General features: G+C 40.5%; 1 protein-coding gene across 5 annotated transcripts in view; it reads left to right on the forward strand.

Annotated features, from left to right (window-relative positions):
* Window positions 1-15,620, forward strand: part of LOC127962727 (transcription factor SOX-6) — a 103,652-nt gene extending 88,032 nt beyond the window's left edge. For 2 of the 5 annotated variants that reach the window (XM_052562390.1, XM_052562391.1), the window contains exons 12-15: window positions 855-960; window positions 7,418-7,651; window positions 9,174-9,390; window positions 10,407-15,620. In XM_052562390.1, coding sequence (XP_052418350.1) covers window positions 855-960; window positions 7,418-7,651; window positions 9,174-9,390; window positions 10,407-10,716 — 867 coding nt within the window. In that variant the 3' untranslated portion in view covers window positions 10,717-15,620. The remainder of the gene's footprint in view (window positions 1-854; window positions 961-7,417; window positions 7,652-9,173; window positions 9,391-10,406) is intronic. The other 3 variants (XM_052562392.1, XM_052562393.1, XM_052562394.1) reach the window with 2 other exon arrangements.
* Window positions 15,621-15,970: the final 350 nt, after the last annotated feature.

A 15,970-nucleotide genomic window follows, 5' to 3' on the forward strand; every position in this document is an offset into this window, starting at 1 on the left:
TGACAAAAGGGAAAACACGGCGTGTTCCTCCGAGCATGAGCCTTGAATAAATGATAGACAGGGAGCTCAGGGCAGCAGAGACAGGGGCATGTACTGCAAAGATTAGAGAGCGGAAAAGAAAAAAAAAATAAGCTGAACATTTCACTGGAGGTCCCAGGCTGCATTGTGTGCTCAGGATCTTTCAGTGTGTTGTTTCTAAATCCTTTTTAGTAGAGTGTTCCAGACTCTTATCGGTACAAGTCCCTGCAGATGAAGACCGTAAGAGACTACAGTTGTGATAAAGACGACTTGACTTGGGCCCGTCAAAATGCATGGGAAGAGCATGTGTGTCCTACAGGGTCATGCGCCATTCAGTATTAAATTAAAAAGTGCCTTTTACATTTTTTTTAATTGTAATTTAAGAAGAAACAATTAAAGTCAAGTGAAATTTAAATTAAATAATTTAACTGCTTTAATCCATCTTTTTGAATAAAAATAGAAATTTATATGTAGTATAAATATAATGGGTATTTATTTGTGTGTCTGTGTGCATATACAGTACATATAAAATAATTGAATGAAATGCTTATAAAAATAATAATTATGGGAATAAAAATAATAATTAGTAGTAGTAATTTGCTAGATTTATTAATTTAATTATTTAATGTTCCATTGTGAAAAACACATCATTTCCCAGACTGCTCTAATTTAAGCAACATGCAGCAGGCAAGTTTCATGTTGAGTCAAGACCTAAATGAATACAATTTTCTTAATCATGCATTTGAGTATGCAAGTGGTGTATAATGGCAAACCACTAAATATCTGTAGCCAGGAAGCTGTAGTATCTGAACACAAATGTTCTGTCATTTTTGCAGGAGAGGTCTCATTATGATAACCTGGGCCATCACCTGGGCAAACTAGGCGAGGATGGGAAGATTGGTCACAGAGTCATCGATCTCACCAGGCCAGAGGATTTCGAGGGTAAGTATCTATTTGTGATGTTTGGAAACACAACTCGACTGCTCACAAATTTTGTGCTTTGCACCCTTGCAGAGCATTGCCATATATCTAATGCTGCTTGCTGCTTGACTACAGTGAGGAATGAGGTCAGGTACAGTTCAGTCAGATGATCAGACTGACTGGATTCCACGGTTGCTTGGCCAGTGTCAGGGAAAGTTGATGGGGTAATGCAGTGCTCACAGCTGTATTTAAAGTTTTTACAGCTAGTTTTTGATGACAAAGTGATGGGACAATGCTGGCCCTCCTCCAGGACCAGGCTCTGTTGCCACAGCTCATGTTTGATGTGCTGGGTGTGGAGGTGTAAATGCTGATAGAACTTCTATGACAAAGTGTCAACTCCTTTTGTCACCCTGTTCATAAACAGTACGCTTGTGTGCACCAGTGTTTTTTCGGTGTAAAATACTTGTAACAGTTCCCAAGGAAATCTACAGCTAATATATGGAGAGATAAAACATTTTAATTCAAGTTTAAATAAATTATGGGTATTATCTTTGAAAAGAGGCCTTGAGGGAACAAGCACAATAGATTATTATTTTTTTTTATTTTTTTTGCAAGATGATCAGCCTCGCATAACTCTGTTTGTTTATGAGCTTTTTAAGACATAAATTATTTATTTTGGCTGGGTAGCATTCAAATCTGTAAATAGAGGTTTAGAGATGCAGTTTTTCTGGTCTGGCATGATCTGATCTGACCAGACCAGAGCAGATTCCCGCCAAGAAGCCCGTTCCACCCCTCTCAGATCAGTGAGAAAGCTGGGTCCTCGGTTCCTCCAATACGGTGGGAACCCGACTTCTGTGGGCACCGGAGCAGTCAGGGGGCAGGGTTGAGGGCACCCAGTCGCCCGAGTGATGCAGAGTTCCTTCAAAGTCCTAAGTGGAGGTGAAGGAACGGAGAGCGTGCCTTCAGTTTACTCCCAGTACAGACAGGATTAGAAGGCCACAGAGGTTTCTCATCCCAGTGGACAGGCGCCACTGTGAACGCTCAGAGCCATCCCCATCTCCATCTTCCCACAAACACATCGAGATGAAGGATGTGAACAGCATTTTATGATGATACGCCCCACATTAAATAGTCTCTTTTACAAGCAGAATGTGTTTACCCATTGGGAAACATGGAGTGTTTACTTGTGTGTTTTTGTGTTTAGAGCCTTTTTCGATAGACTAAGTAAAACAAATTCCATTCCTCTCGCTGAACATTTGAGGAATGTACGCACCGTGTATGTGATACCTACGCTTAAAAAAGGCAACCCTTCATCCTGTTTATTTGCCACTAGTCTTTGTTTTATTACACTTCTCTGTTCAGAAGCTTTGGGGCTTCATCGGTATAAGCTAGCTATTTTTAATGCACTTTAAATGATTTATCAGCTAAGTAGGAAACTACCATTTGAGAATTAAATTTCTTGACGCTTCAACAGGGCAAACAGAATCATGCAGTAACTGTCATGGAGAGCAGAGGAAATTTACTGAGTGGAGCCATAACGGCCGCATGCTTCCTCATACAGAGGTCCTGCCTGCTGAAAAGACACGTTATATTGGAAAAGGCTTGGGGTGTAAAACAGCGCTCTGTCACTGCTGTAACTCGCAGAAAGATTTAGGTTGCTTGAACTAATATTTGTAAAGCATGCAGCAACCAAATTAACAGCTGCCAAAGTTCTAACGAGAGAGAGGCCGTTGGAAAATAACGGCGGGGTATGGAAATAGATAGAATTTCCTTCATTTCGCAAAAAGCCACGAGCCACATGCATCAGCTCACCGCAAAGTCATTAGGTCTTTTTAAGCTCAGATGAAAAACATTAACTAATACCACAAAAGGCTTTAGTATGGCCCCTTTGTTCATTCACATATGGCAGCGTATGAGTTTTGTTTGCCGAACGGGTCGGGTCGTGCGTGTGTTTAAACTATCTCTGTCAGACGGGGGTCTTAGCAGAACAAAGGGTGTGTTGAGAGATTCCAGGGGCAGGAAGTTGAGGTAAACTCAGCACGCTTTTCAGACAATGCCGGCCAAAATGAACGTTGGCTAGGATTGATTAACTGCTTTACTTTGTAATCTCTGAACTATGTTAATGCATATGGTTATATTGTGGCAAGGTTATCACTGAATTATTATAGACTAGCAATCTGAGGTTGACTGCAGTCAAAGCAAAGGAACCAAAACCTCAGTCAGACATTTTTGTGGGTTAGATGAGGAGTATGATAAACGGCACAATGTTATGTCATAATACGAACAAGGAGCTAATGCAAGGATATACTCAGTAAGATTTAAAAATATATATTTTTCTGTATGGCCATTAAGGCTGCATTTATTTGATCAATGCAATTCACTGCGCTCTCTTAGATGGTTAGGTGACAAGACCTATGTTTATTATATAACATTATAAAGGTTAGTCTGCACTCTAAAATCTTTTATTTGAGTTAAAAAAGACAAACGTTTCAGCTGTCTGTCTTTTTTGTTTCTCAGTGATTCTATAGTAAACGACAAACATCAGGTGAGCAAAATTAATCAACCCACGATCCTCCAATTTAACATTAAAGTCAAATGAATTGGAATAATAGCACATCCGGTGAAAATGCATTTATTTGATAAAAATACAGAGCAACAGTAATATTGTGAAATATTATTACAGTTTTAAATAACTTTTTCTATTTGAATGCATTTTAAAATGTAATTTATTCTTGTAATGGCAAAGCAAAGCTTCCGGCAGCCATTATTCCAGTCTTCAGTGTAACATGATTCTCCAGATATTATTATAATATTCTTACATGCTTTTGTGGATCAAGTTTCTTTTTTTCAGGATTTTTGGGTGAATAGAAAGCTAAAAATAACAGCATTTATTTCAAAGAGAATTCTTCTGTAACATCATACATGTCTTAACTGTTACTTTTGACCACTTCAGTGTGACCTTGCTGAATAAATATAATTAAATAAATATTACTGCCTCAGCTTTGCCCAAAGAAAAAAGACAAATTGTCAGATGTAAAGTCATGTAGTATAATATAAAGTCAATTTTGAGATATATACTTACATTTGTAAGAATTAATATTACCTTTTTATTTTATTATTGTTATTATTTTTGAGTTTGAAATAGTTTTATCACACTCGTGTGTGACTTCTGTATCTCTGTGTTTTCCCAGCATTCCCATTGCCGGCTCTTTATCCAGTTTTACTGTCTCTATAGTCTGCAAGTCAGCCCAGGACTCTTTTCATCAAAATGGTGTACTGCGAAAAGGAATTTAGCATGGCCCTCTTCAAGACCTTACAACATCCAGGGCGAGAAGCATGAGAAACAATAGCTTAAAGAAACATGCACTAGCAAGTCATGCTTTTGTCCGTATATACTCTCTCTCTCACACACACACACAAAGTAGAATTACAAATATCCTGCTGGGTGCAACTCAACAATTGGCACGTTAAAGTGGTGGGCTTAAATCACATGTAAGTTGTAATGGTTTAATTAGCGAAATATGAGTGCTGACATGAATGGGAGAGCCGAGCATTGTGTCATATCTGTCTGTGCGCGTTAGGAGAGACTCCCATTGTCAGCGCTAAATACCTTTGCAGAAAGGCGTCCACAGAGGGCCTGGCAGGTTTGCGTGATTGTTGCTTGTTTCTCCAAGCGGATTCTTGTGTGACAGTCTGTGTGTGCCCTCAGAACAAAAGGCTAGCTGCAGCGAGAGCCTGAGAGGCTCAGCCTTTTGGCTCCGTTCCGCGTACCGTCGAGTCTGGGCCTGCTGCAGGCAGGTGTGCCGGGCCGCGGGGCCCCTTTCCCTCGTACGCTTCCACACAAGCACTCTCTCTCTCTCTCTGTAATTCATACAGTCCCCCTCTACTCTCCCTCCTGTTCACCGGGAGAGACAAATTAAATAGAGATTCTTGTATCACTCTGTCATGTTGGGCACCGGGTCTCATAAATCACAATAAAGTCGATTAGAAGCCTCCTGCTGTCTCGTCCCCCCACCCTCTCGCACCTCAGGGGGTCTCCCATGGCATAACGAAACATCTGCATTTATTTACACAATAACACACCTAACTAGGTGCTTCCTAAAAGAGCCGCACGGGGGGAAAAAGCGTCAATTAATGCTAATTTGTAAATGTCAGAAGCATGTAAGCTTTCTTATTAAACAACAACAAGCCAGGGAAAAAAGCAGAGGGTTGTAAATTGCATGTTGTAGATGCGGTGTGACGTTGCACTAGCCGACCTCGCTGCCAACTCTTTGGCTGCTTTTGATTAAGGCACATCATGATTGCAGTGGGGTGGGGGGGCACGGACCACCCGTGTCTGCGAGCGGGGCTCTGTGCCAGGGGCCGCCGCTCATCTCATCCCACAGAGCACCAGCACTCTCGAAGTCGGCTCTCATTCCTGCGGTCCGCTCAAATGACTGAGAGCGCTGAGTCTGTGTCTGCTGACGCACTACAGCAACAACAGGGCATGAGATGATTATTACAACCAACCCCAGTTGCTCTCGCCCTCTCTCAGTGAAACAGAAAAATGAATCCGATCTGCAATTTAAAAGTCCAGCTGCTGGTTTCCTGCATGTAAGCTGCTCACCTCTTCCTATATCTGCATGCATGCCAGTATATAAATTGCTGAATCAGTGTCAGTGGTAAAGTAATGGCATGGGGCGAATCGTAAATTAGAGCCGGCCATCCCCCCTCCCCCTGAGCAGACAGTGGCGGTCGTGTCTGGGCGAGGTAGCAGAGCGAGCGAGCGAGCTGGGGTTGGCAAGGTAATGAATGCCTTCATCTGGCCCCAGCAGTCAGCAGATTGCCCAGCGTTGATGGATACTGTCAGCCCTACGCCACACTACATTTCATTGCACAATAAACATGGCTGTCAAAGCCAAACAAAGTGAAATCAATTTATCCTGCACAGTGAGCGCGTGCTAAATGAAATTAATGTACTGTGCGGGGAATGCCGTCGCCATATAATCCCGTCGGAAGGGGCTGGGACGAGGCGGCTGCTTGTAGTGCTACAAAGTTGTGGAGAGGCAAGATCAGAGAGACCCTGACTGATGCACCATGACTGTGTGGAGCCGGGCAGCTAGATAAACAGCAGCCCTTTCTGGATTATTATGATTGTTAAACATGACATGTGTAAATGGATCTTTTGGACCCTGTGGGCAAAGCCGTTCTGCCCAGCAGAGCCTGGAGGATAGAGCCTCCTGCTGGCTGCCTGAAACTTTCTCTCTCCGGGCGCCAATGTGGCACGAGTGTGTGTGTGTGTGTGTGTATGCATAGAGAAGGTAGCTCTTCGACATTGCCTATTTTCCCGCTCCTCCTCTGAGTAACACGCTGCCCTCGGAATAGTCTTGGTGTCCCGGTGCTTTAATAGCGGTGTAGTGCCAAGATCCATTACTAAGCTGGAGTTTTTATTTTGTTTATCAACACCAGTGATAATAGAAATCAAAAACAGGTACCTTGTGCCAAGACTTGAAGTTTCAGGGTCCTAATGAATACACATCACATGTGGATGATGAAATATTCATGACTGATTCCAAGCCTTCTTATCCAGTTTTTGGATCATTAAAGATGTATCGTAGCATATGGGAAGGCTTTTTTTTTTTTGGTTTGTTTTATTTTTCAAGCCTTGTTTATCAACATGTTTTTGTTTGTTGAAATATTCATACAGCTTTTATTTAATTCTTTCACATCTTACATATAAAAGGAAGCAAATGCGCATGCAAACAGAATCATTTTCGCTCTGCTGTAAAGTTAAATACAGAAACTGGGGGACACACATGCTGATTGTGAATGGCCTGATTGAGGAGTTACACTCCTTCAAGTCTGTTCAAGTTGCACTCACACCAGGGCATTCACTAACTCTAGTGTGTGAAACCTATGATCATTTAAATACAGAAACCTAGTTTTTTTGTGTGTGTTTTTATTATGACCATCCTGTTTTTAACCACTATGTCTGATATTAGTCAGTCTCTGTATGTGTTAGCACTTTGAAAGCAGTCACACGGAGATATGTTTTGTCAGGACATTGGCAGTGATCCTCCTCCTAATGTTACCTCCCTTACACAAACACCCTTGTGCCACATTTGTTATTCAGAACATTACCGTTATTACTCATAGCAGGAGAAACATTACGACAGTCATCCAGAAATGTATGGCTGTTCAAATGTACGAATGCTGCGATCCAGACGAAATATCTAAAAAGCATTATAGTCAGGGTCCTCCTCATCTGGTTTGAGCTAGTTTTGCCATCTTGTTCTACACTTCAAAACATGGGCTTGTCCCATCCAGTTCTGGGATGGGCAGCCTGGAGTATAAGATACAGCTGCAGGCCTCTCGGGATCTCCAAACCCAGCTTCTCTGGTTCTGCTCCATTCACTCTGATGTGCTGACGGATGCCCTGCACTGCTAAGTTGATTAACAGTTTGCATCCGCTCTCTCCTTCTTGCTCTGGTGTTCCTAGGGTGTAAGGAACTGAATGGCTCTGCAGATAAACCACATCAGTATTATTGTTGGCCAACAGGAGGCGCCAGCACTGCCGAGGCACGGGTCTACAGGGAACCCCGGGGAAGGAACAGCAACGAACCTCACATCAAACGGCCCATGAACGCCTTCATGGTCTGGGCCAAAGATGAGCGCCGCAAAATCCTTCAGGCCTTCCCAGACATGCACAACTCCAACATCAGCAAAATCTTGGGTAAGTCAAAGCCCCCAAATCAATCATGACCAACAGCCATGGCCGTCTGCGTTAGCCTTTCCGTTTTCATTTGGGATTATGCCATGCTCCATAAGAATAAACTGAACTGCTATCCAGGGAACTATTGTAGAGTGCTTCAGAAACTGCTGAAAAATTCTTTGCTTGTTTTGGATCACGTTAACCCAACAGTCTTTTTTTAACACAGCCATTTAAACAGTCATTCTACTTATTGAAATGACTTTACTTTCCTTCAAAGTAACTACTCAAGGAATCAGTGTCATAAGCTAAGATTCTATCCAAGTTTTGAAATAATTACTAGCCCCCCAAAAAAGTGGAATATTGTGAAATCGATTGCGAAATAAACAGCTATTCTATCCCTTTGAAATCAAGAAAACAAAGTCATTGCTTCCAGGAAATTGGCATATAAAATAGCAATACAAAATTTGTTGAGACTCGAAAGCAAAGTCACATGACATTTGCTGATGTGCATGTATTAAGTTTGTTTTAATTCAGAATTTTGAAATGAACTAAACCTCTGTTGAGGTAAAGGGAGGGTCTGTTTTTTGGCCCAAAACCAAGACTTACCCAACTAAAATGTAGCTGAATTGGATCTGAGACTGAGTGTTATGGTGATTGACTAGACATTTCAGCATATAATACGCCAGACCTTAAATTGCTCAAAATATGCAAATGAATACAGCCAAGGCAGTTTCTCTGCTCTCAGCAATCGATAGACAAGCATCTCAGCATTACAAAGCTACTAAGCAAAATATATGCTGTGAATAAGATGTTCAGGCTATTACCACACCTGCCTACTCTTCTTTTGCAAGTAATTCCACACAATTCAATGCATCTCAAACAGACGAGCACGGTTAAACTTGATGGCTTGATGCCCGCAGGAGCAGCTCAATTAGATGGATTTAGTGGCTGTCACGTGGGCAGTGTTTGTCATGAAAAATGACAGGGCTAAATGGGTCTTGTCCCCCAGTCCAGAGAGTCAATAGATCACAGCAACTAAAAGACCCGTCAGCCCGGACGTTTCTGAAGGCTGGAGATATTTACTAGCCTGTTGTTTTCACTAATGCAGAAACAGTAACAGTAATGCAGTTACCCTCCATTCACAAAAGCAGCGCTTGGCTCAGAATAATGTGGTTATTTTGTTTATATTGTTTTTTAAGCTCATCTTGTCTCTAAATGTACAGATACACTTAAATATCATTATTAATTTTATCAACTGTATTAAAATATATTGAATTCATATATGTTTTGATAATAAATATTTTTTTTAAATGTAGTTAAAAGTCATTCTTTCTCCATTAAAAACACTGTTTTGTTCATTTTATCAAATATATACATATCATATATATATATATATATATATATATATATATATATATATATATATATAAATGTTTAAAATGAAATGTAGCTATAAAATATGATTAAAAGCCATTCAATAATAAATCAATACAAACCCACAATGATAATTTCTCACTTCTAACTTCTCAACTGTGTTGGACAGGATCTCGCTGGAAGTCCATGACGAACCAGGAGAAACAACCGTATTATGAGGAGCAGGCACGGCTCAGCAAGATCCACCTGGAGAAGTATCCCAACTACAAGTACAAGCCCCGGCCCAAGCGCACCTGCATCATCGACGGCAAGAAGCTGCGCATAGGCGAGTACAAGCAGATGATGAGGTCAAGGAGGCAGGAGATGAGGCAGTTCTTCACTGTGGGGTAGGTGCACGGTGGAAAAAACGGCACGAACAATAGCGGGCGGCCGTCCAAGATGCCCTGCCCTCTGTTAAAGCCCTATACGCTGTTCATAAAGTCAGCTTAGAGCTCTCACAATAGGCAGGTAATGACTCCATACCGTGTGCCAACTCCTGGTGTAAAGCCAGTGACCCTTTAATCAGGTTGATTGGAGTAATTTACCACTTAGCTCATTTGTCACTTTATATGGCCCTCACACTTAATTTTAATATACGCTTCAAAGCAAAGCGAACGCAGCCTTTTGTTGCCTACACGCTCCCTTTGTGATTATGTGCTGTGGTAAATGTATTTTTTCTTGGAGGAGGGGAAACGCACTATAGGCCCTGGGATGAATCCCATTGACAAAATTGTATTTTCTTTCTGCTGCCTGAAAGTAGTGGTTTATCACATTTAGACTGTAACAGAGGGCAGCGGGACTCACGTAGCCATTATTTTAGGATATTAGAGTCGAGTATGAATGTAGAGAGGGCTGCAGGGCAGATGTTTGGAGCTCAACTCTATAATTTACTGCGTGTGGTGAGTGAAGAAAATGCCTGCTCCAGGTGTTTCCACTTCAACAGCAAGAAATATGAGCACTGGAGTATCAATCAGCCTGTTAAAGATCAGGAGACTGTGTCGCTACCAACCAATTGGCTTTGTCACCCAGAAAGAAACGAGTGTCATTTTCACAATCGTTCCCAAATCGTTGTCACTGATTGGGAATCGTTTTCACAGGGCTACCGACTGGGCACGTTCCATTGAATTGGCTTTTTTAAACTCCTCAAGCTTTATGCTTTCAACCGGCATTTTGTGTGCTTCTGTGCATTCTTTCCATTCTCTAATTCCCCGAGACCGTAATTGTTTTCCTTGAAAAACGTTTCTTTTAAACTTGTCATCCGTCTCTTAAAGGCTCTTAAGCTTCTCTGAGCTTTGTAAAAAGCAAAAGCGCACACTGGCACTTCATGAGCGTAAATCTGTCTGTTTCTTCACCTCTGTATCAGGCAGCAGCCACAGACGCAGATCCCCATCACCACCAGCGCAGGTGTCGTATACCCCGGTGCCATAACAATGGCGACCACTACGCCCTCCCCTCACATGACGTCAGACTGCTCCAGTGCCTCAGCCAGCCCCGAGCCCACCATCCCCGTCATCCAGAGCACCTTCAACATGAAGATGGAACCGGGCACCATGGTGTCTAACGACCCCGTGAACGGAGAGGACGAGATGGACATGTACGAGGACTTTGAGGACGAGCCCAAATCGGACTACAGCAGTGAGAATGACACACACGAGCCGGTCAGTGCCAACTGAGGCCAAAACAGCCAGCAAAGAACATCCTGAAGAAAATGAAAAAGAGTACAACAACAACAAATAAAAAGAAAACTAAAAACTTGTTTCTGATGAAATGCGTTTTGGGAGCCAGCATGCAGATGTGGCTCCTGCAGATTTAACAGCTATTGGTCTTAAGTGTTTCTCCGAGTGTGAAACAATTTGATTGTGTTTTATTTTGGCTTTTTTTTTATTGTTATTTTATTGAATTTTTTTTTTCTTGTGTTTTGATCATGGACAATTTAGGGTGTTTCCTACAACATTTTTGAATAATAGGACTTGACGATTGAAACATTTCATATAAATCCATAACTCACAGTCTTACTTAAATTCATATGGATTTACACATGTATTGTTTTTTTCTTTTGAAGCGTACATTACTGTTTTCGATGGGGTTCTATATCTCACTCAGGTATGCTGTACCAGCCAACAGCTTGTGAATGTTTTTAATCAGAACTATTTAAAAGGAAAAAGACGACACTTCATTTGACATTTCATAATACGATAAAACTGAAGAAGTCCTTACATTTGAACCATAGAGGGAAAGCCTAAAACTCCCCATTATTATTGCTGTTCTTGTTATTATTATTACTACTAGTACTACTACAAGTCCAGATGTGCCAAACATATCATAAGCTTCCTGCTCTTAAATCTTAAATTTGAAAGTCTTAAAGAAGAGACTGCATGAGTCTTAGACAATCCTTGCAATCTTATCTACAAAGCCCACTTTTTTTCCCTCTTCTACCAGTTTTATGTCCTCTCCTCTTTTATTGACAACCACGTCCAAATGCTCAGGAACTAAGAATGTCATAGTTCTCCAGGAGGTTCAATGCAGTGATCGCCCCGACCACCGTCCTCGTCTAGTTTAGTCTTACCCGCTCGGTTCTTAATCACAGTGATTGTAATCAGGCCAGAATGCCAAGGGGCCAAATGGCATCCAATCTGCAGAATTGGACAGGCAGCGAAAGGCAGCTTTGGTGTATTACAATCACAAATTGCCGTTGTACAACATGTACAAGCACATTCTGCTGAAGTCTTTAGCTCCATATTCCAGGGCAGCAAAGTTTAAAGTCTTTTATTTACACTTAAGTCTTGTAGACATTGTAATCTTAACTGACGGAAATAGTCTTAAAGCAGAGCATATGGTCTTTGGGCCTCTGCAGTGCGTTCATCGTTAAGTCTTAAGAGAACGGCCAGTTTATCCGGATGTTTTGGCCAGTCATGCAAAAGAGTTTTTAACTAAATGAATAATGGCACTTATTTTCCAAATTTTACTTTGGTTGTATTTACATTTAAATATATGTTCTGAAACAAATACATTTGAAAATGCACAGAGACAAATCTGCCATTATTGTTTCTTTTTTGCCAATTGAAATCAGTTTTTTGAGCACTTGAAAAAAAAGACAATTCAAATAGGCAGTCCTGCGCCTCTACTAAATTATCCACTCGTTCCGGCAGCAGAACGGATCTCAGGTTGTTTCCATGTGGAAGGACAGCCAAGAAGCAGCCAGCGGGCAGGGCCTCTTGTTTTAGGCTTTGGCCCTACCGAAGGCTCCTACAGGGTGTGAGTGCCATTCACCTCCACTCGCCTGACCTCTGCCCAGCACAAACCCTGCCTCAAGGGGCTGCCATCTGGCTCCCGGCATCGGCCCGTGCCCAGGAGAAAGGTAGCGAACAATTGAGCCGAGGCCCATGTGGTTTATTGTGCCCTCTCTCCATCAAAGCGCTCGCGAAAGGCCGCGGCCAGAAGCAGCCACGAGGTGCTAGCGAGCAGATGGAACAAGTAGATCAAGCTGTGGGGGATTATTAAAATGACTGACGAGTCGGTATCATCTGAAATACAGCATTATTAATGCATGAGTCCTGCTATTTTGCCTTTGCCCTTGAACCTGTCTGTTTCATCAGTAACCCAGAGATTAGAATAGACAGGAAATGTCACAGCGAGGCTTCTGGTCACTGCATTACCTCCAAAGGTCTAAAAGGTACCGATGGCTATTTAGCGCTTACTTCTCCCAGCAGTTGAAGCATTGACTTTTCTCCTCAGCGCCGCCCCTCTTTAAAAAGCATATACTTAATTCATAGAAGTTTTGAGCACTTCTTTAGAAGCTTTTATTTTTATCTTTTATTTTGATGGTTTTGTTAAAGTTTGTTGTGATTTTTACATAGGGTACAGTATTTGGCTGGGTGTCCCCTGACATCCGCGTTCAGTGTTTTTCTTTTTTTCTTCTTCCCTGCTTACAAGCCAACGTTTATTGTTTAAAGCTGTTATATCTGTTTGCTGGTGGATTGGTTGATTTGTACGTGATTTGTACATATTTCCTTGACCATGCCAAGCCAGTTCTGTAGGCTGGTAGCAGACAAAAGGACTGTTGTTGGGACTGAAACTTGATTGCGCTTGTATAGATAAAAAAAAAAAAGAAAAAAGAAAAAAAAAGAAAAGAACAGAAAAGAAAAAAAGAGACTTTTCAATCTCACACGGAGACAATGATTCAAAAGTGTTACAAGCACTGGATATAAATGGTATTTTTATCAATTCTGACTAATGTGAAGCCGTTGTGCGAAGAAAAAAAAGAAAAAAAGAAAAAATCCTACATGAACAAGTCACCTGTTTGGACTCATGTGAGTGCGGCTCACAGTTGCCAGATTTGAGTCATTTTTCTCTTGACATATTTTATTTATGCAGACACGTGATGAATGAACACTTTGTTTAAGCTCCAGTGCTGCCTAGGGGAGAAAGAGCAGTAAACTCGACGGAGAGGCTCGCGTAGTGACTGGCCAACTGAGACACACCGGACTTCAGTAGCACATTTTAATGGTCATGTATGTTTGTGTTGTATATTGTATTTGAAGCTCTCTAGTGCATATAGACATTTTATTGTATTTATTAGCCATTATTGGCTCTAAAAGTGTCAGTAGAACAGAATTAAAGGACAATCAGAGAACCAGAATAAAAACAGTGAAATTTCAAAATGGATTGGAGCTCAAAACAAAGTTTCTTCTTCTTCTTCTTTTTTAAATCTCCATCTCATTACAGATTTTTTCCCCCTCTTTTCATTGTAAATATAACATAGGAAAATAGAATTCTATTTTTGTTCATGGATACTTGCTGAAGTATAAATTATGTATTTTACTTTTTTTTCTTCTTTTGTGTGTGTATGTTTTTGGTCATTGTATTTAGGGAAAAAAAGAATGAAATCACAAACTGACAATTCACTGTACCTCATGTAGTTGCTGAATTCACATCCCTGTTGATTGAGTAGTTTTGGAGACACAGCTGAGACACCCGGGCATCTCACTTCCATGTGTTTAAGTGATGAACCTCGCACTCCATGCTGAGTTAACCAGCCATTTGCTATGTTGTTGGTGCACTGTGTAGCAAAGGACAAATCTTGAAATCCATGTGCGTAACTTTTTGTCTTTTTTTTTTTCTTTTACAAAAATGTTTTCTAAATGTTGAGGTACTTGCTGAAGTTCTATAATAATTGGTTTTGTGCCAAATTTGAATGAGAGAACATGTAATTGAGGGGCATCAGTTGTGATGTGTCATACAGTACAGCTTCATCTGAAAACATGCGAGCTTCTCGCTGAGCATTTAATCCATTGGGGGATGTGCAAATATTTTTTTTTTTTTATGCATTTGAGGTTTTCATACAGTGTTTTTCTCTTAATTGCTTTATAGTGTTTAATAGCCCATTTCCCATCCAGTCAACAGCAAGTCTAAATGACATTTCTTTTATAACTATCACTGCCATATTAATGCAAAGTAGGTACAATAACTGAGGACAAAGCTTGGGTGTTTCTACTTATCTTACTGTAATGCTTTTTTTTTTTTTTTTGTATGGACTTTTGTGATGTATATTGTGGGATACTTTTGTTAATTTAATCAGCACAATTCACTGACATGCTGGACTGACATGCTAGCTGCTGTTCAGAAGAGTAAAATGTTGCTGTCAGGGACAACGTATGCTGTTGTCAATGCTACTTTGCTTTTAGATTTCTGTAGTCTCTCAAGCAACACTGTGTGTGGCTCCTCTGTCGCTAGGTACACTCTTGTTTCGAATCCCGCTAGTAGCCTGATAACACTTTTCTTTAATTTTGTCTTTGTGTGTGTGTGTGTGTGTGTGAGTGTAGAGACCGGTTTCTCAGCAGGTACGTAGACCCATGGCAGGTATTATTGTTTGGGCGTTAGAGATGTAGAATAGTATCTGTTGCTGCTTTTGGAGAAAAAAAAAAGTTTTAAGTCTAAAAATGTAAATAGTTTATCATAATATCTTGTACAGTCCAGTGTAAAGTTTTTAATTGAACTTAAAAAAGGTTGCCATCACATTTGTGTTCACATTCTTCTTTATACAGTACAAAAGACAGCTATTTGCTAAGGATATTATTGTTAAAAAAGAAAAAAGAAAAAAAGAAAGAAAAAAAGGTACTAAAAATATTTTTTGCTTGGCTTTAGTATGTAAACCAGCAAGTCATTGGTTTCCATGTGCAGTATTGACGTGAGGTAAACTAATTAATGCTACAGTTGTATGTCCAGAGACCAGTCTTCTCTGTAATGGTAGTATTATTATATCAGATAAAATAAACCAGATGAGTGACACATTTCGGTGTATTTAGACACCTTAGTGGATTGTACAAATATCTAGGTTGTTTTCCCCACAAGCAGCATTTGGCATATTGTAATGTAACACCATTTTTACAGTATATTCTCAATTCACTGATGTACGACGGCAGATGAGGGTGTTCCTGTCTGTTTGCTTATTTACCTCAAGAGTTCCTCTTTTTCCATAAAAGATAGAGTACACACACATATGACAAAATCGTCTCACCATCACTCCATCTTTTGTACTGCTGTTGACACTTACAAATTAAAGAGACATTTTGTTTTATTTGTTGTGTGTTGTAATTCTTTTAAATAGTGTGTGGTTGTTGGAATATTTAAAATATTATTTAATCAGAAGTTTTGAAATGAATTAATTATTTGGAATTAATTTGACATCGGGAGTTTGTTGTGCTAAAGTGAGTAGTAAATGAATTTACTTAATGTGCCTTAAGCGTAATATGAACTGCCATAATAAATGCAATAGCTGAAGTAGAAATACGACTTAAGAGAATTCAAACATTTAGATGCTCTTGTGTATCAGTAAGCAAAGAAGTCAATTTCTCACATGCAAACAAGTTACATATCATGTGGCAGCCTTGCATATGCCTTGTTTTATTCCTTGCACACATTCCACTT

The sequence above is a fragment of the Carassius gibelio genome, chromosome B7, assembly GCF_023724105.1.
Source record: "Carassius gibelio isolate Cgi1373 ecotype wild population from Czech Republic chromosome B7, carGib1.2-hapl.c, whole genome shotgun sequence".
Classification (NCBI taxonomy): Eukaryota; Metazoa; Chordata; class Actinopteri; order Cypriniformes; family Cyprinidae; genus Carassius; species Carassius gibelio.